Here is a 24141-nt window from a genome sequence, read left to right on the forward strand (position 1 = left end):
TAGTTTTACTTTACCATTGCAAAATAATTATTTAGGATTTACACAGGCCAGTCTGGCCTGGGTTACTGCTTGAAATTATTCCTTACCAGTAAAATCAGTATCATGGCTAATGTGAGTCTACATGATCTACTCAAGTCAGTTTGAGCTCATTTCTGCACAAGATTACCATTAAAGTCATAGAAATAATGCTACTAGATAAGCACCAGTGATCCTGTTGTTTCCATAAGCACTTGTAAAAAAAACCTTCAAAGGAGGTTATAAGAAGTCGTGCAGTGACAAGTTGTAGAACTGTCTGCCCATATGGGAATTTTCTTTTTAATTACAGAGAATAATTTTATTTCTACATTGAATTATCAGACTTTATTTCAGTTATTCCAGGTTTCTTCATCTACATCCACACAGCAAGACATATTATCGAAGACAGACATGAGAATGTTGAGAATGGAAAACTTAATTTTACTTGAACTTTTATAAGATAGCCACATTTACTTTACTAAGTAAAAGCTCTTCCAAAATACAGATATAGAAACAATTTGGGTAATATAAAACAGTACAAAAATGTGAGAAAACCACCATGGGCCTAATCCTCCAGGTTTTCAATGATGACAATGAAAAATACAGGGATAGGACTGATTTATTTTGTAGTAGCATGTGAGGAGGGGAAAAGTGTTACCAAATATTGAACACTTTTAGGTGCAGCAAGACAGAAATTATTCTTACACAACATTTCTATCTACATCCATTTAATTTGGTACTTAGAAGTCTTCTATTCCCTTAAAAGTGCATACAGAAAATATTACTGCACATATTAGCACAATACTATCAAATAAATATTTTATCCAGTACCAATAATGGATAAGTACAGCATGGTCATCAAATTATAAAGGTCATCAATACATTTAATAAGAGATGAAGGCAGAAAGTAGATCCTACTTCCAATCTCTGGACTGCACACACAATCAATAATTAGCCTGGCTAAAATTTTTAGTAGGAAGGATTAAGGCAACAGACATACTAAGCTATACAGATCATCAAAATGAGCCACAGAAGAAAGAAAATAACCATCTAACCACTTCTGTCTTTTTCCATCTAGAATTCAACCTCCAAGTTTTCCCTCCCAAGATCTGCAACATCTTTACACCATCCACTAAAAACATATGTCTTGAAAGATCTCCTAATAGGGAATGGACAGCATTAACACTGATCACCCACCTGATCTACCTGTAGATGTACAGGATGAGCTGTAGTTATTAGCGTAGGATTGATGTGGCTTTCATAGATGACACTTTACCATTCTGTATGCTTTTCTACGGCAGAGTAACTGAGACATCATATTTCAAGAGAGTTGCTGAATACGCTTGAAGACTTAGAACCCGTGTGAAGGAAAAACAAAAACGGTGTACATCTTTTCCAAGCTGTGCATTTTTACAGGAAGTGTTCAAAGATGCACTTATTTGATGTATACCATAAGGATGAATACTCATTCAGGCTATTCAGAGAAGCTGTCTGGAACTGGAGGAAGAGCAATGAAGCATTAAAATAAATGAAATGTAAATAAAATGCAAATGAAATATTAAAAATATAAATCAATTAGCAGCTTCCTGTTTTGTGGGTTTTTTTTTTTTTGTTAGTTGTCTGTTGGAGTACAATCAACTATGATAAAAGTTAAGTAATCTTCAAACAGACCAGCCCTTCCACACACTGAAACAGGGATAATTATCCTTCTATTAGCAATGGTTATGCCTCATGTAACTTCCTTACTGCCAGGATAACCTGATCACTACAGAAAGAAGGAGGCATGAAAGGAAGAAAGGAAAAGCAGAAAGGAAATTGAGAAATGCAGAATTTTTTAAAAGAAAGGTGACTTAATGTATATTCTATACGTTTTCTCCCAGTCCCAAACTTTACATATTTATGTCCTGTATGAAGTAGCTTTTTTTCTTCCTTTTAAGGAATAAAGTTCTGAACTTCAAGAGGAATCAGGCCACATCCAATTTCCAGCTCCCCAGGAGTCCTTCCTTGCTTGCAGACCTTGGTAAAGTTCTGCTCTGTTCTCCACTACTCTTTTCTGTCCAGCTGTTGTGCCTCATTTTAGCTTTTGGGTGGTTAATTTTCTACCTCAGCAACCCTTGCCTTCATTGCACTCCTTGCTTTGATTCTGGCCCTTGGATGAGTAGAACCTTTACCACATGCAGTTCTCTCTCATTCTTAGTACCTCAGTGAGGACCTGCTCCTTGTTAGCACTCCGTAGGGTAATCCAGCTACCTACTACTCCTTCTCAAATTAAGTTTTTAGCTTACTTTTGTGCTCTTACATGGTGACAATTCATTCACACAAATGCTAGTTACTCCTATGCTATAACATTCAACTCTGTCTCTCTGTGCCCTTAACGAATATGTACTGCCCCTTCTGCATACTCAGGAAGACACACTCATTCCCTGGAACAATCCTATATACCTACACACCCAGGCTGACTCCACACATTGCCTTACACATGCTGTTTCTGAGCACATTCCTTCCCCCACATTCACTCAATTACACCCTCTTCTTCCCCTAGTACCGTTCAACTTTTAAAAGTACAAATATACTACTCACAAGGCTGGAGTTTCAAAGTTTTGTTCAATATGAAAGTTACCAAGTAAAAATGTGGAAGTTCAGCATGTTAAGAAATTATCTTGTGGCTGCGTAAAGAAAAGCTAAAGCGGAGTGTGCAGTAGTGAGCGGTCTATGAAGTAGAATCATCCAATGGTTCACCTGAAAAGACAAACATGAAAGAACATTTAACAGGTGCTCCACAGTGTTCTTACAATGAAATAACATTATCTAAGTAGTTGGATTCCCATCCAGGTTGTATCTTCAAATGAAATGAGTTTAGGAGTTTATTTCCCAGTTCATGTAAAAGGGAACTGAGAGATATAGCAGCCTTTTTTTTTTTTTTTTAGGACACACACACTACAAATTTAGTTTGCAGCACATTGCTGTACAGTAGGGGAAGACTGCTGACCATGATGCAAATTCTGCCCCCAGCTTAGTGAGTTGGCTTGACGTACATCAAAATCTTATTTCTATTGTCAGTTTATGCTGAACTTCAGCTGTTGAGTCATATCTTTCCATTCACTTTTCTCCTAAATATTTATTTCATAAAGCCTTACTCAAAAAGAAAATACCTGAAAGGACAATTGCTTTATATCGTTTTACATTTGAAATTGCCTTTAGTATTTTAAGTCTATTCACTCAGAAATACAATGAGGTAACGTACTGTACATCAAGTTAAAGATCATAAGGTGGCAAATGCTCAATAGCTACAGACATGAAATATCTCTTCAAATATCTGCCAAGAGAGCAATATTATGGTTTCATCTGTAGAATTATACACTCCCTAACACAAGCATGAATTTTAGAGTATCTTTAGAAATGAGTCTACTGAAACAGTTTCTCTGCATGAATCAAAATCATCGTAACAGGGAAGTTGGTAAAATAACTAATCTACCTTAAAATAAACTAACATCTCTGTATAATGCACGCATATTATATTTAAAAACAGTTTAGGACAGTCATGTCAGCATGAATTTTAAGTTTGTATAGTAAAGTACTTGTACTACATGTTCATTATTTGTATTTTAGACTTTATTATATGAGGCCTGTCCATTGAGTTCAACTGAGGGCAAATGAAGTGGCAGACATTACTTCATAGTCAAATGAGACTGCTCCACTGTTGTTGAACCAGGAAAGTGTACAACTGGAGTCCACACAATACAATTAGTATGTCATTTTGCAGTGTTCCAGAATGAAACGGCCTTGCGATCTCTAATACTGCGGCAATGCTTACAGATCAAACTCACAGCGCTCTTACCAAGCCTAATCCCAGTTACACAATTGGATCTATTCAGTTCACTTTCACATACATGAAGGCCCAAAAGACTTCAGCAGACCTTTGTGAAAGTCCATCTGGCAGCAACCTAGATATGAATATGACACAAAACTGATACAAAGGGGATAACGCTTCCCAAAGCTAAATACATAAAAGATAAAAGGAAAAGTCATTGGGATAATGGGAGAAAATCAGAAAAGGTAGAAGGGGTAAAGGCTAAAAAGCAAATGCCCAGCATTTATATTATGGAATTTTAATTCATGCGTCTAGTTTTCATTTATTTTACTGGACTCTGTTTGGTGCCACTTACGATGCATCTCTAGAAATTATCTGCACTTATGTCAACAATTTTGGTCCTACTGTCAGGGGAAAACTAGTAGCCAATTGCAAAGTCCAAGTATCCAATTGCAAAATCTGGTTCCAGCCACATTCCAAAGCAAGTATCTTGACTCTAATAGATGATTTCAAAAGACATGTCACCACTTCAAATAGAGACAAATTTGCAGTTGCAAATACAACTGATCTTTTAGCATTTCCATAATCGGGATATGAATTGTGAAGCCTATGCCTTCTAACCATCTAAACTGGATTCATCCTCAGTCAAATTCTAAATCCTATTCCAAACTTAATTGAAACCATAATATCTTCATTTCTTTTAAAACTCAAAGTGACAAGATCTGTAGTAAAGCACTGCCCTTGGTGGGTCATTCTTACAAGTTTCCTGCTAATGCTAGCAATTCATGGGATATGTTTAATCCATGGGATCTTTAGGCTCTCCCTAGGATGAGTCTTCATTATTCAGGCAGAAGAGGAGTAACAAACAATGAACCACAGAACACGGGACCCAAATTGCCATTAGGAAAAAAAAAAGTTGTTTGTGAGATGTTTTATGTTTCCAGTAATGCACTGTTATTGTCAGAATTTTCTTTCTTATATACATACAAAGATGGTTTATCTAAACTCTAAAAATAGTGACAGAAAGGCTCAGGAAATAATATAAAAATCAAAAGCAGCCTCATCCTTTTACAATGTTGGCCTTTTACATCCTGTGAGAAACGTTAAAACCAGATACAAAAATAAAATAAGAAATAAGGTGTTCCCTAAACTCTTGCCCCAGAGTTGTACTTTAGTATGTAATTTACATAAATGTAACTTAAGGACCAAGACACACTGTCTTTTAAGACATTTTACAGTTATTTTCACCTACCCTTTGCCCACAGTGTAAATATTAAGCACTCATTCAAAAGAATCAGTTTTAATTTAATCAGAAATATTACTCATTTATTACTCATTTATCCCAGTAAAAGCAATATTAAAATCTATATTAAATGGAAAATGAAGCTTTTAAAACCAAATTTTAATATTGATAATATGCACACCACTGTTGAAACTTTCTAAGTCCTGTACACTCTCACTTGATCTGTTGAGAATGAGATGGACTCAGCACCATCCCTGAAAATTCACACGCACGCTTACACAAATAAGGAAGCCTTGAGATAAAGCTGAAAACAATATTTTAGGAAATCTTATGACTGAAGAGACAATTACAATACAATGACATAGCCACAAGCTGAAGAGACATAGTTAGTCTTTCAATGCTAGCAACAGACAGACCAAAAAAATGCTAAAATGATAACGAGACTTTCCTCTTCTTGAGAAAGGCTTAATCACTGCAGTAGAGAACACTTTTTTCTGTGAAGGAGTTTGAAAGAGCTGGATTTATTCCCAAATTCAGGAAATAGTGAACTTTCATAAAACAACAGACTAACTCTTACTGTGGTTCAACGTTACAAGCAGTAACAATGCAAAAGGTATTAATTTGCAGCGTACTTACACTAAACACGACCCCTATCGATATTTTAACAGTTGTCATCAAGAGAATAGTAAAACCAGAGCCTCATTACACTGAAAGATGTGAAGCTGTTAACACACATCTCAATAAAAAGTTGCATTTCATAATCAAACACCCTCAGGCTTTGATTTAAAATTGCCCACACTTGCTGTCTTTCAGGACATAGTTCAGTAACCATTTACTCAGCTTCTATTGGGAACAAGCTGTAGTTATGATAATGTAGCAACTAACATCCGACATACTAACTTTGGGAGGAACTGCAGGAGGAAAACTTTGTTTTATTCTGTATAACTGCATTTTTTCATTTATCTTCCTAGAACCTGGGAGAGATGTTTTAAATTACTGTTAAGAAAAACTATAGAGCTAGAGCTTGCATTCTCAAGACTACATGCATACATATACTGGACTCCTCTCAAACTAGTTGTAGGAGGGGAAAAAACCCAGTTCTTTACAAAAAGATAAACAGACAAGTTTCAACAGATACTTATCAAAACATGCAATTTAAATATTTAAATTTTAACACATTTAAATATTTAAATCATAAATATGAATTGTGCCATAAAGAAAAACACTCACTCAGAGCACTAGTCAGAGAAACAACTAGAAGTTCCCTTCTTGGCTGTTCCTAATTTGAAGCTTACTGGGTCTCAGTGCTCCAACCATCTGTCCATTCTGATGACTTTCTCAAATACAAGTTCTGTCTCACAGGACCTGCAAAGTTTTCCAGAGATAGTTTGTCAGAATAAATACAATTCCTCAGTAAAACTTTCTTTTCTAGGGAAAAAAGAACTTGACAGAGTCCTAGCTAGCTCTATAACATATTTTTGTTTGACACTATCCCCTGTATCAGTGCCATGTTATTGTAACCATACACAGAAAACATACTCCACCTGCTCAGAAGCTGAGCAACAGAACCCCAAGCATATGGAAATCACTAGGCTAAAATCCAGAGCCACTATAGTGATTTGCCACGGCTATCAACATGTAAGTTCCCATGCAAATCTTCTGATTGCCCACAAACTGTCCTTGCACAATTCTCTATGTGCAAAAAACAAAACAGGAACACACCTGTGCCTTTGACCCCAGCAGAGCCCTTATGCACAGCTTAAAAGCTACCTTCTGCTTGCCCTCTTAACACTAGGAGGTTCAACTGTTAAATTGCAAACAGCTCTGATGTATATATTTAGTAACAGTGGCTAAACCACAGTCTGAAACAAAAGCACTGAAATAAAAGTGGTAATACCAGGCCCCACTGTAATTTGGCCCCAAAGCCCGTAACACATTCAGTCATTATATACCCTCTTTAAAAACAGAGCAATGATCAGCTTGACTGTCCAGGTGTTTTCAAGTAGCCCATAATCAATCTTACTCTTGTAATGGGTCATGAAGATGATAATGATTAAGTATGATTAAAAATTGGTGAGGTACCTATTATGTCTACTCCACCCATATTGACCTGTAGATCTGATCTTTTTTAGAGGTTGCTTTGTGTAAGAAAGGTTAAGCCTGACTAAACACATCAGGGTCAAAAGCCAACATTTTGGAATGAAGCCTTCAGATGAAAACAGTGGAGAGGAACATTCAGGGGGGTTTTATTGCTTTCTTTGACACCACACCTTTGCAGTAATCACTTTTTCCAGTGAGTTGGTTGAAGCCTGCAACAAAAAAGCACTCAAAATATTGTTCAGATATTTACGAAATCACTAGGCTCTACTAACAAGATTGACCTTTGAAATTCAACCAGACATGAGCATAAAATTTAATCACTGTTTTAATCACACAGAATTACCTTTACTCATTCTCTCAAGTATTTCTTTAAGTCACAACTACACAAAATAGCTTCCACTCCTATTTAGCACAGCTCCTTATAAAGCATAGCTTGGCCAAGCCTCGAATGTTTTTCTGCCACAAATTACTATGTTTTTCTACACAGTCAAAAAAGGGTATAAAATTATCAGATAAAGTCTTCTACTAGATTTATATAGTGTCATATCAGAAATAGACAGGCTCAAATAGTCAGCAACTTGGCTACACAAACATACCAAAATAAACATAAAAAATAAATGAGCTGTTCTGTGGGACTTGAGTGCCAAGTCTAGCCAAGCAGACTTCCGTTAGATTAGGAAAGAAGATTGCTTAAACGGCAGTCTATCCTTCCATTTTTGGTGCATCTGTTAATAATACAATGCAACTACCATTTTATTATTAACCTGGCTTCTAAGAGATAGGCTCTGCCAGAAAGAACTGCATGGTTTTGAGGTAATCCCACCACCAGCTCCTTCCCTCAGCTCATTGCCAGAAAACACACTCCACAGTAGATATGGCCAACTGAACGTGTGCCCATCTCTTGGCAACCCAATTCACAGTCCCATTTCCTCTGTACCTTAAACTAGGACTCTGGAGCAGCTGATATTTGGTACAGGCTTGCTGCTGCTGCTATGGCCACAATAACATCTAAACCACACGTAGACTTCCAAAACAATTCAGGTATTTTCTCAGCTATGAGTCAGTGAAGTCCTATTTTCCCAAGAAGCCCAACTCCTCAAAACCTGGACATATTTTACCCTATTCAGGAAACTGAAAGAGGACCAACAAAGAGCGTACTCATACTACTACAATCTTCATGGAGCCACACTTAGAATTTTAAATGTTTGCAGGTAACGCGGGTTTCCACTGCAATCACTGGAAGGCATAACTTTATCACTGAAGAAGCCTAGCAACTCATATAGTCTCTCCAAACGACATCCACTTACACCAAAAATAGTCTACTACCAGAATGAACTCAAAACTTCAATAACAAGAGTATTATGGCAATGAATTCATAACTAAGGACGAGAAAACACTAAGGACTATATCCTGTGAAATGCATTGTTCACAGGAAGAATACATCCTGTGAAGTAAACATAAAACTAAACAATAGGACATCCCACTAACAAAGCCCTACAGGCTAAGGAGCATAAACCCAAGTTTAAGATTACATAATCTCACAGAGAATCTGAACTACACAACAATGATCTTAATTCATACTTACTTATTTCATGAAGTCTGTCAAAATCCTCAGGATTTTAGGTTGTCTCTGTGATAAAGATAAAAGAATTTTGCACCAGTTAAAAAAAAAAAAAAAATCTTCTTCAGGTACTTTTAGCGAAGTTGAGTATTATCAATCCAGCTTTATTGTAGAAGCCAAATAAAATATGCTAAACAGTTCTGTAAAATACTACTTTTTCTATTTTGCTAAAGGAAGTTCAATTTTAAGCAAATCCAAACCAATCACAATCCACTGAACCCATAAAAGCACACAAAAGCATTCAATACTGTTTATATATAAAAAGAAACACACTTCGATGTCTACATTCAAATAAACATAGCTGTATTTAATTGATTCCCTCCTTTTCATTCACGGGTAACTATCATTTCTCCCAATTTGTAAGCTTTTAATGCAAAACCCTGTCTTTACTGGAATGGTCACTCTTACCAAGCATCAAAGCAATGCTAACCATACTTTTTCATAAAAGGCAAGATTGTAAAGCTGGATTTGCGGACAGTAATAGTGTAATTGCACACAGTTCATACAAGTTGTTCAACGATAACAAATCAAAGGAAAAGACAGCTGTTGGCAGCTGTAGCGGTGCTCTAGATTCACCTCGAAATAAGGGAGCCCTGTGGATGGGGAATGCAACCCTTATCGCAGTGAGCATGTGCGTGTATTCTCTTTAAAGTGCATTTTACAACAGATTCAGGTGAAGTTCTGGCTCCGAGGGAAAAGACAGTGTGGGACTTACTATATAAAAGCCGCTTTTGCAGAAGCATGATTTAGAAATAAATAAGTGTTCCATTTTTTAAAGTTAGTTCTCTCTGTTCAATGTTTACCAGAAGAGAGTGCATGTATGATTTGGCAAGCTTTTTGTACATTTTTTGGCACTTAAAAGTATTTTAAGACTAATGCTGGCGTTTTCATAACTGCTAAATCATTATAAAAATGACATTTTAAGTTTACAGGGAAGTTAGCTTGGCACTGTTCTCATTTGCTTCCTCGTAGCTAACCGCAGAGTAGTATAAAATCTCAGAAGAATCTCTGCTCCCTCCTATTCTATCTTGGGGGAGTAATTCACCTTAAATAAGAACTACCCTGATGAATGCTTATCCTTTCCATATACCAAACCTTCTTATATTCAATAATGTTTACAATTTTTTTCTAGGTTTGGGAAAGGTGCTAACCTGTCTGGTTGTCAGGTTAACCTTGCCAACCTCAACGCTACGGTTACCGTCATTTCTGCTGAAATGATGACTGGGCCTAGAGCTGCAGGCAGCCTTTCACCAGGCTACAATGCAGCTGAACGAGGATTTACTGTTCCAAAGGCCCACACAATGCGGCACTAGAGGGATGCGTTCTCAATACATTGTCCGCTTCTGAACTTTGGGATTTTTGTGCTCGTTTAACTGTTGAATATCAAAGAAATGTCGTAACCATGACAGAACAAATGATCATCTATGATCAGAATGATGGTAACTAAAGACACTGTTTTCCCTAATATAAAGTAATTCATTTGATGTGCTATTTGCAGAGGCAAGGGAAAAAAAAAATCTAAGTATCTATTTCTCTTCAGAGCAAATGTTATGTAGAGGACTGAAAGTACCTCCAAAGCAAATATTTCATTTTTATTAACCATAATAAACTAAGAGTGGAAAAGAAAGTTACATAAAACTTGCCAGAACATAGTTATTGAACACTGCAATTTCTAATCTCGGCAATAAATGTAGGTCAAGGGAACTGGAAAATCTAATTACTCTGTAAATTTTTAAACCTGTTTCTTTCCTCTAAAGGAAAAGAAAATTGTTCCCTTGAATTTCAGCAGACTTCACTTCACTGAAAGTGTAACTAGCCAGGTAGAAAGTCATTTTTGTCTGAATGCAGAGGTTTTTGAACTTGCTTTAAAGTGTCTTTGCATCCTCCATTGTTTACTCAGCTCTGGTTCACACTTGTACTTTATGTATCATCAGTTACTTCACAATTACTATTGCTGTAGTGCAAAATCCAGAGTCACTCTTCACAAAACCAAACAAAAAACCCCACCTCTGAATGAAATAGACCTTTGGTACCACACTGTAGCACTTCCTCTCAGTAATATCCCATGCAATCATAATGTGATACCCAGCATTCATACAGTGCATTAACAAAATAGTAAGCAATGCACCATTACAGAACTACTGCAAATATGAATATGTGAATGCATTGTAAATGTTAATTATTTATTGATGATTTGTTTCACATACAGTTGTTGCTGCCTTCTGTGTATAGACAGACACATAACTTAGACTTACAAGATCAAAAACTTAAAAAAAAAAATACAAAAACATTGAAGATTCAAGCCTCTTGACGAGTCTAAAAACCAAGGGCCATTGAAGAATCGCATCTCCAAACAAAAAATATCATTTCAGGCATTTAAGATTAATTCCTAGCACAATGAATCTCAACCTTTCTCACAAAAAAATAATAATAAAAAAAAAAAGCAGCACCGCTCAAAAGAAAATCCCTCAAGGTCAAAAAAACAAAACATCCTTCTACTTCCCTTTTTAGGCTACATCTGTCATTATTTTTTAATATTTTTCCGTATTCACAAAGTCGGGTTTCTTGTTTGTAAAATAAAAGCCTAACTACATATAGGCAGAAGTTGGGACTTTCACGAAAACAAACAGCACCCCAATGAATTCACCAATCATCGGAGCCGTTACTGTGTTTGAGGATACGTGGACTAGATAACGTAACTATAGCCAGCCTACTGACCGGCCTGTCTCACGGAGCTCTCTCTTCCAGCTCTTACCTCTGTGATACGTGACAAAGAAACCATCGAGTTTCGCAACAGAGAGAGGATTTGTGCGTTGTGTTCTGATTTGGCAGTCAAATGTTTTGTTTGGTTTTGGGGGTGGGAGGGGTGAGTTGTACAAAAGTGGAAAACCTGGCCTAAGCTCATCTGATCTTTGGACACTATTCTCGTTAAGTATAAATCCTACTTTTGAACTTCCTCCAATTGCGTGAGAGGTGAAGCCTCCCAAACAACAACAAAAAAAAAGATAATTCAGAAAGAGCCATACTGAAGACTTAAAACGTGTTTGTCTTAAAAGACAAACCCTGAAACAGTAGCTCAAGGAAGACCCCAAAGCAGAATGAGTTCTATCATAATGGTCTATCATAAAAAGCAGACCAACGGCAAGATTATTTTCGCTATATGCATTACATGACTGCACATCTATGCTGTTCATAAAGATGTACCTTTAAAACTACACAGAAATACAGCAAAGGTGGCAAGGTCAAACATGTAAAATCTAAGAAAAGTTGGTGCAATGACTAACTGCAATCTTAATTTCTAGCCCTTGAGCTTCACTACACCATACCACACTCCCTTTTCTGTATCATGGACAAGTTTATGAACACAAGCATCAAAAACATGTTTTGTTCCTCAGCATTCTCAAAGGCTTCAGATCTCAGCCCTTTAAACTTTGAACTAAAAATTTCAGATACTAATTGAGTATTGGTCCTTTCCTCACAAAAAAGAATTTATTCTGACTACAGATCCATTAAATACCTACTAAAATTGTATGTAGCCTGAGGCCTGACTGGTCACAGTAATAAATGAGACCTGGATCTGCACCAAATGAGGAGAAAAAGAAGAAATCTAATAAGCCAGTCCATTTGCTAAGTGGCAAAAGTGACAGGGGCCTTCTTAAGAAAAATATGCTTATACAAGTAATCAATGTGTAAAAGCAAATTAAATTTGGAGTTTCTTAATCTTTGGGTGCTTGACTTTACAGCTTATTATAACTTCAACAAAATAATACAGTTCAATACAATTGTGCTTTCCCTCCTTTAGCTTCCACGGTTTTCAAGTGTGATACTGCACTGACTCATTGTACTTACTTCACGCTCTGAAGAACAAAAGGTCCAAATTTCACTAAGAACCAGAGCAAGCAGCAATGACAAACCAATCTCCTTTCAATGCATGCCACAAAAAGCATATAAAAAGTCCAACTTGTTACAGATCAACAAAATTGTTAAAAAAAACACAAAACAATTTAGGATGAAAAAAGTAGGTGTTTGGAACAAGCAGGGTAGAAGTTTAAAGCACATTGGTCCACTCTAAAAGCACAAAGGAGCCTATGAACATCAATAAGATTCAGATTAGGAAGAAGTTTATGAAACAGGTTGGATTGGCTATTTCTACAAGTATGTAAGCGGACATGACCTTCTGTCTGCCCACACGACTACGCAATGTTTCATGCACAAGCAGCAAGTGCTTTGACGACTACTTGCAATCAACAGCTTTCAGGAGCATTTAAGAGAGTAGCATTTCCTTGTTTTGCGTCTGGGTTGGGTTTTGCAGGATTTTTTGATGATAAAGCCCCCAGGCTTTCACCCTACTAGATTATAATAAAGGTACATAAAGCTTTTTCTGGCCTGTCATCAGTGCTGGGAAAACCTTTTGTCCATCTTTAGCACCTAAGTGTTATTACATAAACAAACAAAAAAAAATAGCATAGGCTGCTGTTCTCCCAGCCTGCATACACCGGTGCCTTCTAAAAATAAGTTATTTCAAAACCGGATTAACTCACATGGGCAAAGCTACGTTCTTACTACGGCACTTGAGCTACGTGCATCCTCCATCCACCGAGCCCCGCAGCAGGGAAAGCCGCCCTGCCTCGCACACCTACGCCGGGCTCCCTGCCACGGAGGCTGCCAGCAGACACCGCATCCCTTCAGCGCTCGGAGAGCCGCGCTGGACAAGGGACCCGGAGGGACCGCCTGCGGCCGGGCACCGCTGGCGGCAGGCCCGCTCCCGCCCCACGGGGACACTGGGCCGCATAAGCCCATGGGGCAGCCCTGCCCCACCACACCTGCCCTCAGTCCCGGCTCGGCGGGGCAACCGCGGCCGGTGGGACACCGCGGGCGGCCCCTGAGCCGCAGCCCATCAGCCCCACCACGGCGCCGGACAGTTCCGGTCAGCCCACGGCGCTATGAGGGCGGGCGAGAGGGAGGGTCCTCGCCCCGCCTCACCCCAGAGCCTGCTCCCACCCCCGGCAGGGCCCCGCTAGTGACTAAGCACGCCCACTACCGCGCCGTGACCGGCCTTTTACCTCCCCTCCCGCTCGCCGGCCCCGCCCGCCGCCGCGGCCCGCCTCTCACCCCCCTCCCCGTCCGCTGCCGCGCCCGGCGCCTGCGCGGTGCGGCGCGGCGCGCGCGGGCGCAGGAATGTGCGTTACAGTTAAATAGTGGGCGCAGGGGCGGCCGCCGCGGCGGCGGCTCGGGGGCGAGCCGGGCCGACGTGGGAGCCTCCATGGCGCGGCACGATTCCTGGAGCGGCGGCAGCAGCGCGACGCTGCTGTGACAGGAGCTCGGCGGCTGGGACTGGCCTTTCTCCTGCCCCATTTCCGAGCAGGGGGCCCGCGCCGGCGTCCCGGGGGCGCGGCGGCGCTCGGAGAGCGGAGCCGTGGCGGCAGCAGCGGCCGGGGGCAGCCGGCGTTTTACCGCCTCTATGATGAAATTTAAACCGAACCAGACGCGGACGTACGACCGTGAGGGCTACAAGAAGCGGGCGGCGTGCCTCTGCTTCCGCAGCGAGCGGGAGGACGAGGTGAGCCTGCCACGCACGTGGGGTGGGGGGCGCCGGGCCCGGGCCGGGCGGGGCTCCTCCTCCGCTGTCACCAGCTGGGCCCGCCGGTGTCGCGTCCCTTTGTGTGGCCGGGGGGCGCCCCGGCCCCTCCCGGCGACACTCCCCGCACACACAGAGTCGAGTCGGGAGTGGGCGCGGCGACGCGGAGCTGTGCGGACCCCGGCCAGCAGCCTGCGCTGGGGGCGGGCGCCCCCCTACTGGGCCGGGCCGTACCGGCCTGTTTCGTGCCGGCCGCGGGGGCGGGGCGGGCGCGGCGCGCCTCTCCCTCGCCCACCATCTTGGGGCGGCGGGGCGCGGGCCCACGTGCGCGGCGCCCTCCTTTGTGCGCGGCGGCGGGCGGCGCCCCTCGCCCTGGGGCGGGGGGACGGGGCCGGGGGCTGCTCCCGGCGCGGAACTGCGCACTGGCTGAAGCCCCGGGGTTATCCTTTGTGCGCCTGGAACGCGCAGGAAAGCGGCCAATGTGTAATGGCGCGTTGAGGGCAGGGCTGGTGCTGCCCCGAAGATGAGCCCCCTGCCATACTTGGGTGGGATTAAAAAAACCCCTTGTGTTTGAAAAACCTGTGTTTGTTACCGAGAGAGGAAAATGGTGCTTAAAAATATTTTGTCAAGGAGCTCGGGGGCGGGAGGGGGGCGGGTTGTAGTTATGGTTGTAGAGGGTAGCGCTCAGCCGGGGTTTTATGTTGCAGCAGAATCGGGAGGCGGCAACAAAGTTGTCCTATATTCCTGGCCAAGGTCAATCGCGCTGGCCGTTCTCTGGAAAGTTTGCCGATGGTTTCATTGCACAATGCGTTTGTAGACTCTCTCAGGCTGGAAACACACGCTTTCCTGATTTTCGTTTTCATTTTGTTATTTAATAGCTTTAGGGCTTGGGGGTTTTTATCTGTGTGCTGGAAGAAGCTAGTGACATATCCAAGCTGCCAATACGGCAAATTTCTTCCTTATTTTCAAACGTCTAATAGGGAATATAATGCAGTAGGGAGAAGCCTGAAGCTTTGAGCAACCTGGTCTAGTGGAAAGGTGTCCCTGCCTGTGGCAGGGGGGTTGGAACTAGATGATCTTTAAGGTCCCTTCCAACCCAAACCATTCTATGATTCTGTGAAAATACTGACCCTTGAGTTTAGGCAAAAATTTTGCATGGCGTTCTGGTATGTGCCATTCCCTGTGTGGTATAAATACAGCCTTGGGATCACACTGATTAGCTTTTCCTGGTATCATAAAGGAGAAAGGTGCCCAGCAGAAATCATGCTAGTTCTTGGTATTGGTCTAGCTTTTCTTTGGTTTCAGCAGCAGCTCTGATACTCCAGCGTGCTTCCCCATTTATGTGTCTTCAGTATTTATCTTTGGATGCTACTCCAGCTCAGACTTGTTTGAAGTTCAAACACCTGAGCTACTGTTAGAGCTTTCTTGCACTAATTGTAGTTAGAAGTTCATGGTTGAGATGATGTCTGTCAGTAATTTCCATTCATTCTTCATTTCCTGCTGCAACTTCTTATATTCTCTTTGAATCTTGTATCCAAATGAGACCAGTGGCTGCTTCAAAAATTATTTGTGCATAAGAACACCCTCCAAGGCTAAGGATAGTAGCAGCAGCAGCTTTGCTAGACTGCGTAAGAAGGGTGGATGTTGATGCTTGTTGCACTAGAGCACTTTGGAGTCTTGCAGGTGGAGCACCTGTATGGCTGGCGTGAGGCTGGGCTTTGGCATTGTGCAAGTAGACACATTTGAGGATGAAATGAATGGGATGACACCAAGTCAGATTTGTGACGTAGATTAAGCATGCAAAAACAGTTCAAATTATTTTCTGATATGTTATCTCTGGAAAAGCAATGGCAACATCTGTAACTGTTTCCTAAGTGCCAGCTCCATCTGTATCAATACAGAACCTATTCCTTAGAAGTTTGATGCCTGACTACTGTTTGTGATTAACTTTTATCACCAGCCCCGTTCCCTGACTTGGCTGGATGAGGCTTGCTTCTGTTGTTCTTGAGCACTGTTGTCCTAATATTTTTCCGTGTAGGTCTACTTCAAACTCCATGTAAATGTGTTCAGTGTTTCCTTTGCAATTCTTTAGAGATTGTACCATTGATTTTCAGCTGACCTGCATCCTGGGGATCTTTAATTGCAGGGTAACTTTTGCTGTGAGGGAGCACAAAAGCAGTATTTGAGTGACTGGAGGGAGAAGCAGGGAACAGCAGGCACCTGTAGAAGCTATTGGGGGGAAAAAACATTAGTTTTCATCGTTATTTTAACCTACAGGGTTACTACCCCATAAGCAAACAGTTGCTAGACATTGGAGGAGAGACAATAGAACAGACAACTGAAAGCAATCTTTAGCAATGCATTTCTTTCTGGGAGTCTTAAATCAAGAAATCAAAATATCAACTTTTTTTTTTTTCTGGAGATACTGTGTGCAAGATTATCTCAATACATCATGTTCTACTTTTCAGCTGGTTAGTTTCTGTCTGGAGGAATGAGTATCTGCAGCAATCTTCTGATACGAATCTTAGAATTAACCTGTCTTCCTACTTCCATTCTGACTTTCTGAAAGGCCAGTCCATATCCAGTTGTGACTGCTTTAGCTTTTTTCCTCCTTTCTTGCACTTAGCTTTCTGACATATCTGTCGTCAGCAGTCATTCCTTTCTTAGCACTTTTTTGATGGACTTGAAGTCTTGTAGCCCCATCTTCTAAAACTGGTTTTCTCTTTTTCAGATCATCATGGTAGCTCTTTCATCTCATTCAGTTTGACAGCCATATTTTTTGAATGTGAGCGATAGTTGTGGTTCGTTTAGATGGAATCTCACTATGTTGTGTAAAAGGTTCCTAATAGTTCTCTAGCTATACCAGAAAAAAATATTGTGATAGGACCTGTCTTTATCATGATTGTAAAGCTATGGTGTAGTCGTCTTGTGATTAGCGGTGATATCTAAGTCTCTAACTTGTTCCCACCTTGTGAACTCTCAACTTGCATCAGAAATTCTTAGTGTTCTGTGCATTAGATACACGATATGTTCCTCTTAACCAAATGTGATCCTTCTGCAACTTCAGCACAAGATCCCCTGTTGGTATTGTGACTTAGGGACACTGTCTCTCAATTTGGAGACTTGCAGATTTCAGTAACAGCTTTTTGTGATCATCATGAATGAAAATTGGGCCAGTCACTAAAACATTTAATATCTCTGTTGTTAATAATTGTCTAGCAAAATCTGCTTGTTATGGCTTCTTGGTCTGTTTCCTACTGTATTGTACTTCCCGTGCTACCTTTGTAGCCTTATTGAAGCCCATGTTACATCTGAGGTTTATGGACAGTGAAACAACGTGTCAATTTAAAAAGACTATGGTAACAAAGGATGTTTTTGGTAAAACCATGCTGTATTTACATTCATTTTCTGTTCACTTCTTTATTTCTTAATTTGAAACATAGGTGGGCTCTAGAATACCACTGAGGCAAAATTCAGTCTGGTGGTCCCTGCAAACAGTTTGAAATACAGCTGCTGAACTCCTACTCTCCAGCTACAGCACCCTGTCCAATTAGACATACCAACAGTCTTTGCTGCCAGACTTAAAATTGTTGAGTCAGTTCTCTTGGGTGTTACGGGCTGGAAACTGGGCTCGCCCGCAGTCTTGCAACCTGTCAAAAGCTTCTGCTTTGTCTTGAGAGCTGGCATTGCATGTACTTGAGATGACTGATGGTTGTCCGGATGCACCACTGCAAAAGTCCTCCCTTCCTGTTTCTTCATCTTCAAGTGACTCCACAGATGCCAATTTAGTGCTATATAGCCCATTTTGGTTTAGATTTTGTAGCCTTCATGCTGTGATATTGTATGATTTAAAAAAAAAAAATCCTGGAGGAAGCCCAGACAGCCAAGTAATGTGGCCAGTAGCTTTGGATTTTTTTTTTGGAGTGTGTTAGAAGATCTCTTAGACTACTGTCATTAAAGTGTTGCCTGTTTTGGTGTCTCAGTGCTGTCGTTTGGGCTGGAGAGAGAGCAGGATGGCTGGATATGAGCTTAAGTGCTGGCTCCTGCCGTTCTTAATGGAAATGAAGCAGTAATTGCAGGCACTGTCTGCCCTTTGAACAAAAAAAAATTGCTGCAAGTGAAGCAGGAGAAATCCCATGAAAAATGAAACAAGGCTTATGTGGGCATGAAATGCGTGGGAGCTGCAGGCTTTTTGCTTTGAACAAGCAAGAAGCTGTTAGGTGTGTGCAAAAAGCTGAAGGTATTCAGCAGACTGGGATGGGCTGGCAGATTTGTGTATGAGGAAATGCAGATCTCTCTTGAGCAACTGGGAGATGTGGATGGCAGCTTTAGGATAAACCCACAGGAGAACGTCTCAGTACTACGAGGACCGACCGCTTCCACCAGTGAGAATTGCTTATGCATTCAGTACTCTGCAAACACTGGTTTTACATAAAATGCTGCTGTCTTAGGGTCTGGGCGGAGGGTAGGCAAGGAGATTCTTACCTCTCAAAGCAGAGAACGAGGCAGGCCTTTAAAGCAGTAAGAGCAAATACTAATATTTTTTTCTAGTCATTTGGATAACTAAAACAATTTCAAAAGCTAATTTCATTTTTCTTCCATCAACTACTTATTATACAGATAAATGAGCAGTTATTTTTAAATACCTTGTATATAAAACTTGAGTGCATTCTAATTATTTTGGCATCTGTAACTCTGCTATATGTAATTGAGTATGGTATTGAAAGCCCTACTTTAGTGTTCAGCCAGCAGTTACTGGTGGCAGATCTAAAAAATAGTTTTATATGCAAAAAAGTCTTCAGGCTTTTCAGTTTTTAATTTTGCTATTTTTGTTGATGAGCCTTGTACAAGAGATGAAAATAGATGGGAAGGATTTCCTGTTACTGTTGAGACAGTAGTGAGGATAACGGTATTGTCACACACTTATGGGAAATGTAGATTTTTTTTTTTTTCTTTCCCCTGTAGCAGGGCATACATTTGCATGTCAATTATTGCCTCTTAACTTTGAGTTTAAAAATTATAGCTTCCTAGTATTGTATCTCCTTTTTGGTCCAATCTAGAGAATTTTATTTCGTGGGCTGTAGAATGTAAAGATTTAAGAAACCTTTGTTTAATCTACCTTGTTCTGGTGGTTACTGCTTTATTATTTTAAAAAATGGTAATGTTCTTCAGTTTCTTACAACTGTTGCTACATATTAGTAATGGTTTTATTAAAGGATAATAAAGGAAAAAATAAAATGTTATTTTTATTTGCATTGGTCTAAATAATCTGAAAACCAGAAAGACCTGTTGTAATGTAACCTGATCTATAAAACCAGGGCCCAGAAGTGTCACCTGGCTGCCCTGGCAAAATGGGGTGTTCTAGGAATTATTGTAAATAAACTTGCTGAAAGATCTTCTGTTCTTAGAATTTGTCATTTCGTTTCTTTATTCTTCAGTGTAAGCTTTCAGGTCTAAACACACAGATAACGTGTGCTTTAAAATATAACAGACTATGACCACAGCACCATATTTAAGGCTGGTGTGCTCTCCAAAGCGATGTATGGACTGATACAGGTTACCTAGCTTGCTCTATGATTGCCTAATAGAGTATAGGCATATTTTAAAATACCAGAGAACACATGTTTCAATATGCACTTCGGGTGCACTGTGGTTTTTACTTGTTCTGTCTCATGTCTCTGCACTGCTAATATACAGGAGGAATAATTGACATAGGATGATCGCTGCCTTAGTTTTTCCTCAGCATTTTCTTCTTATTTGAACATCATGGATGTGGTGTAAGTAGGGGTATAGCTGGAAAAATCAAGACCTATAAATAGGTTCCAAAATGGCTCTTTATGATGTGTCTACAGACACAGTGTCTGCTTACAGTGTATCCCTGCAGGCTCGTATGGGTTTCTCCAGTGGTTTAAGCTTGTGTTAATGTTAAATAAAAATAACTGAATGTTATGTTGCTGTGGCAGAAATTATATCAGGTAACCAGCTTATAAAACAAAGTGCCTTATTATCCCTACTTCCACAGAAAAACAGCTTTCTGGAGGCATTGCATATGCACCTTGCCTTCGTATTGGGATCTTTTTTGACAAACTGCAACTTCTTGCCAGCAGTGAAAGCCTGCAAGTTCAGCAAAGCCGTAGGAATTCAGCTGTCCACCACGGCAGGAAGCTTCAGTCTTCACTCATGCCTCTTCAGATACTGAAATCAGTCAACCATGAGCTGTTTTTTATTGCGAAACCTCAATAATTTTTTTCCAGTGCCTATGGTATTACTTGTCTATGCCATACAAATGTGTTTAATGGGGTGGATAGTTGCTCAAAAGGGGGTGAGGGGAGAAGGAAACATGGCTGTACCTGTCTAACATCAGGCTAAGGTGTCCTCCAACAAAACATGTTTTGTGCTTTGGCCTGTTTAGAAGATGTTGTCTTTTTGATCTAGTAATATTTGCAAGTGTTTAGGTACTTGAGAAAATATCCTTTATAGCTTACTTGCACCATCCAAAAGTTTACTTTGAGGTTTTAAACTGGTGGCTAAGTTTCTGTTTGAATTGCCCCACTTAAGTCAGTGGTGCTCTAAACTTCCAAGTTACCAGTTTCTGTGAAATAGCAGAGTGGCAGACGTCTTCAGAAATATATGCAAATCCTAGCTAGAGATATATATATATATATATATATATGCATATAGGTATATACATATCTCTAGCTAGGATTTTAGCGATGTTTTCTGAAACATCTTTTGTAGATATGCGAGTTCACGGACCACGGGTTGATGTGTATTTTTTTTCCAGTCTTGTTTGTAGAACACTTAAAAAGCTTATTTTAATGAGGTGGCTTTCACCAGTTATTCCAGCTTGAAGAAAGATGTGTTTGGCTTTGGCCAGCCACTGATTTCATGAAACACTACAATCTGACTTACTGCTTGAGCTCTTTAGTGGAACCAGTCCTACAAACGTAAATATTTTAAAACAAATTTTGTCTTCAGAGATGTATGGTTTTTTTCTAAGTATCTCAAAGACAAAAAAGGCTAAAAGGTCACTGGTATTTGTGAAGAAGTAACCTTGTCATGTCTTTACCTGCAGCCGAATGGTTCTCAAGACTTGGAGCTCTTGTTTCTCACAAGTGCTTGGAAGCTGATCCTTTAGTCAAACAGATTATGTTGCTGAGTAACCGGTAAAGCCCAGTTCTCCTGCTCAAGATTAGGCCGTGGTTTCATGTTACAAAGAAACGGGCAGCAATATGAGTTTTAGCTCTTCCCCTACTATCTTAAGTGTTTTCTCCCTTCGTCTATATTGGCAAGCATAAGAGAAGCAGGACATACTGTAAAGCAGATTGGGGAGCTGACCCAGCGTGAGAAGTAAAACTTCTTGTATAGACATTTGGGGGGGGTTTCTTGTTTGTTTGCAGGGTCTTTTGCAGCCAGGAATCTCCTTTTGCCATACAGCTGGGTGCAAGATCCACACCCTTCATCGCACCATGAGACCTGTCACATCTGATTCTCCGGAGCATGCCAAAGCTTGGGGAGAGATCTAATGTTACAGTTGACTTCGGTGCTTGTTGACATGAGGAAATGTGTTCTGACTGACGTACCATAGTAGTATAGTGCTGTCTGTTCCTGATACGAACACTTTAGCCAAAGAACAAAACAAAGTACTTTAAATAGCCAGAGGAAGGTACTCAAATTCTGAATCGCTATAACAACACATTAGCCAAATATGTGAATTTCTGAAAAAGGCTGATGGTTTTTCTTCCTATTGCCATGCAGCCTTTAAATCAGACGATCTCAAAGGAAAAATCATTTGCAGATCTGATTTTGAAGTATTATGAAAATATGTGCATATATTTCCTTATCATTCATCTTCAGAATGCCGGTAAAGTTGCACCGATTGATGTTCAAGCATCATGCTGCTGCTTTGAAAAGTGATCTTTACTTTGGGAGGAAAAGTTGGGAGGATATTTCAGACTTTATTTAATACGTTGTACAGACAGAACCCAGTTTTCTGCGTTGCTTTCAAGATGCTGCGCTCAAGTTAATGAGCGTTAGGATTAATGTACTGCTAGTTGTTATGCCATTTCTCTGCTGCTCTGCCAGTTCCTGTTCGTTGAGATTAAATCTTCTTTTTAATCTCTGTCATAGCTGGGGACTGCTTTTCAGTCTATTGTCTGTAAAGTACTTTGCTAGAGGCCCTTGAATGGGCTTAGGCTGATCTGACATAGGGTAGCTGCAGTCATGCCTTTCTGCCCCAGTTTGTGCAGTGCTGACCCTTGTGTGGCTGAGTACTGATTGGTGTTGATTGTGCAAAGGCTGCAAACTAAGCTCTAAAGGTACAAGCTAGTTTTCAGCCAGATCAGCTTCCTGAACTCATTGTGCCAGCGTAAGGGAGAGAATAAAGATGTTGCAGCCTTGACTTTAATTAGCTTTTAAAATGCTGTCAAGTCTGATGCTAAGGTTTTTTACTGCTCTGCAATAACTTTGTGCATGTTACATCTCCAGGTTAAGAAAAGTCATTTTGAAAATGACTGCAGTAAAGAATGAGGTCTATAAGCAATCACTCTACTGAGAATACTTTCAGGAAGGCAAAGGTACATTCCTTACTAAATGCTACCTGTGTGGCATTGCTGTGGCAAGTTGTAAAGCTCCGTTGCATATTTCAACTTTCTGGAGTCCAAAAAGACGCAGTGGCATTCTAGGACAAGGATACCACGGTACCTATAGGGGAACTGAGAAACTGTTTCAGAACTACTGAAGTGAGGCAGGAATTCTTAAAAGAGCAAAAAGTGTTAGATAAAGGAAATCTGTAACTACAGTAGCAGGTTGAAATGTGCACTCTAATTTGAAACATGTGCTTTTGCTTAAAAATTCATGCAGTGAATCATGGAAATATGGTCCAATTGGCTGTTTTAATGGTTTGATAGCATTTGTAAGAGATGCTTTTCCTGCTCCTTGGTAATGGTCGTGTGTTGTGGCATTCAAAGTAGTTTCCCAGTACTTTTAAGGGAGTTCCTGAACTGAAAACAATTGGAACTTGGAAGTGTTAGGGAACAGTGAAATATTTCCTGCTCATATTCTTCCCTGAGCACCTGCTTATGGTCGTTTTCAAACAAATCATAGTGTGTGACTGACCCTTTTGGCTGTATTTGGATTATACCATCTTTATGACTCTCAGGTGCTTGTAACTTTGGCAGACCAACCATGTAGGCTGAAGTTCTCCATGTTGGGTGTGCTAGGTTACATTATATTAACTTCCATCCAACTGCATCCTGTTGTTTTCTCAGAATAGGGTTGGATTTTTTTTTTCCTCTTAATGTTTCTGATGCCTGTGAGAACATACAGTTCATCTGTTCTCTCTAGTAGCTTTTTGACACTTTGTTTTGTACATGAGAGAGGTACCTCTTGCCACTGTCCTGGTTTGGCCCAAACCAGGCCAATTAGTCTTAGAGAAACCAAGGTCACTGCTAAATTCCTCACTGCTTATGAGTGAAGAGCCGAAGGGGGGTCGCACCTGCAGGGAGGAGCAGACAGGGCAGGTGACCCAAGATTGACCAATGAGGTATTCCATCCCATACACGTCATTCTCACTTTCCTATTTATCACTAACCCACTGCCTCCTGGAGGTGGGGCCCAGGAGGGAGGGGCCCTCCTGTCTCCCACTGATTGGTACCAGCTTTGCCAATTCTCCAGTTAAAAGCCTGCAGGTGTGATGGCAGGGGAGCTACTGCATTTTCCCCTCTGCCTGTGCTGGGGGGAGCAACTCTGCTTGAGGAGGATTTCCAAGCTCT

The 24141-nt window shown here is 40.7% G+C and overlaps 1 protein-coding gene and 1 long non-coding RNA gene across 4 annotated transcripts in view; one reads left to right on the forward strand and one right to left on the reverse strand.

The window, feature by feature from the left end:
• The window catches only part of LOC137663470 (uncharacterized), a 111932-nt gene extending 97431 nt beyond the window's left edge, over positions 1 to 14501 (reverse strand). The window contains exons 1-5 of one of the 2 annotated variants that reach the window (XR_011048189.1): positions 14368 to 14501; positions 8755 to 8799; positions 6300 to 6434; positions 2596 to 2754; positions 1213 to 1512 (exon numbers count right to left, since the gene is read on the reverse strand). This is a non-coding gene — a long non-coding RNA (uncharacterized lncRNA). Of the gene's footprint in view, positions 1 to 1212; positions 1513 to 2595; positions 2755 to 6299; positions 6435 to 8754; positions 8800 to 13331; positions 13676 to 14367 lie in introns of those variants that run through there. The other variant, XR_011048188.1, reaches the window with a different exon arrangement.
• NUDT4 (nudix hydrolase 4) overlaps positions 13941 to 24141 on the forward strand; it is a 32188-nt gene continuing 21987 nt past the window's right edge. Inside the window, exon 1 of one of the 2 annotated variants that reach the window (XM_068400730.1) lies at positions 13941 to 14350. In XM_068400730.1, the coding sequence (XP_068256831.1) occupies positions 14252 to 14350 (99 nt within the window). In that variant the 5' untranslated portion in view covers positions 13941 to 14251. The remainder of the gene's footprint in view (positions 14351 to 24141) is intronic. The other variant, XM_068400731.1, reaches the window with a different exon arrangement.

Source organism: Nyctibius grandis, chromosome 5 (assembly GCF_013368605.1).
Source record: "Nyctibius grandis isolate bNycGra1 chromosome 5, bNycGra1.pri, whole genome shotgun sequence".
Taxonomy (NCBI): domain Eukaryota; kingdom Metazoa; phylum Chordata; class Aves; order Nyctibiiformes; family Nyctibiidae; genus Nyctibius; species Nyctibius grandis.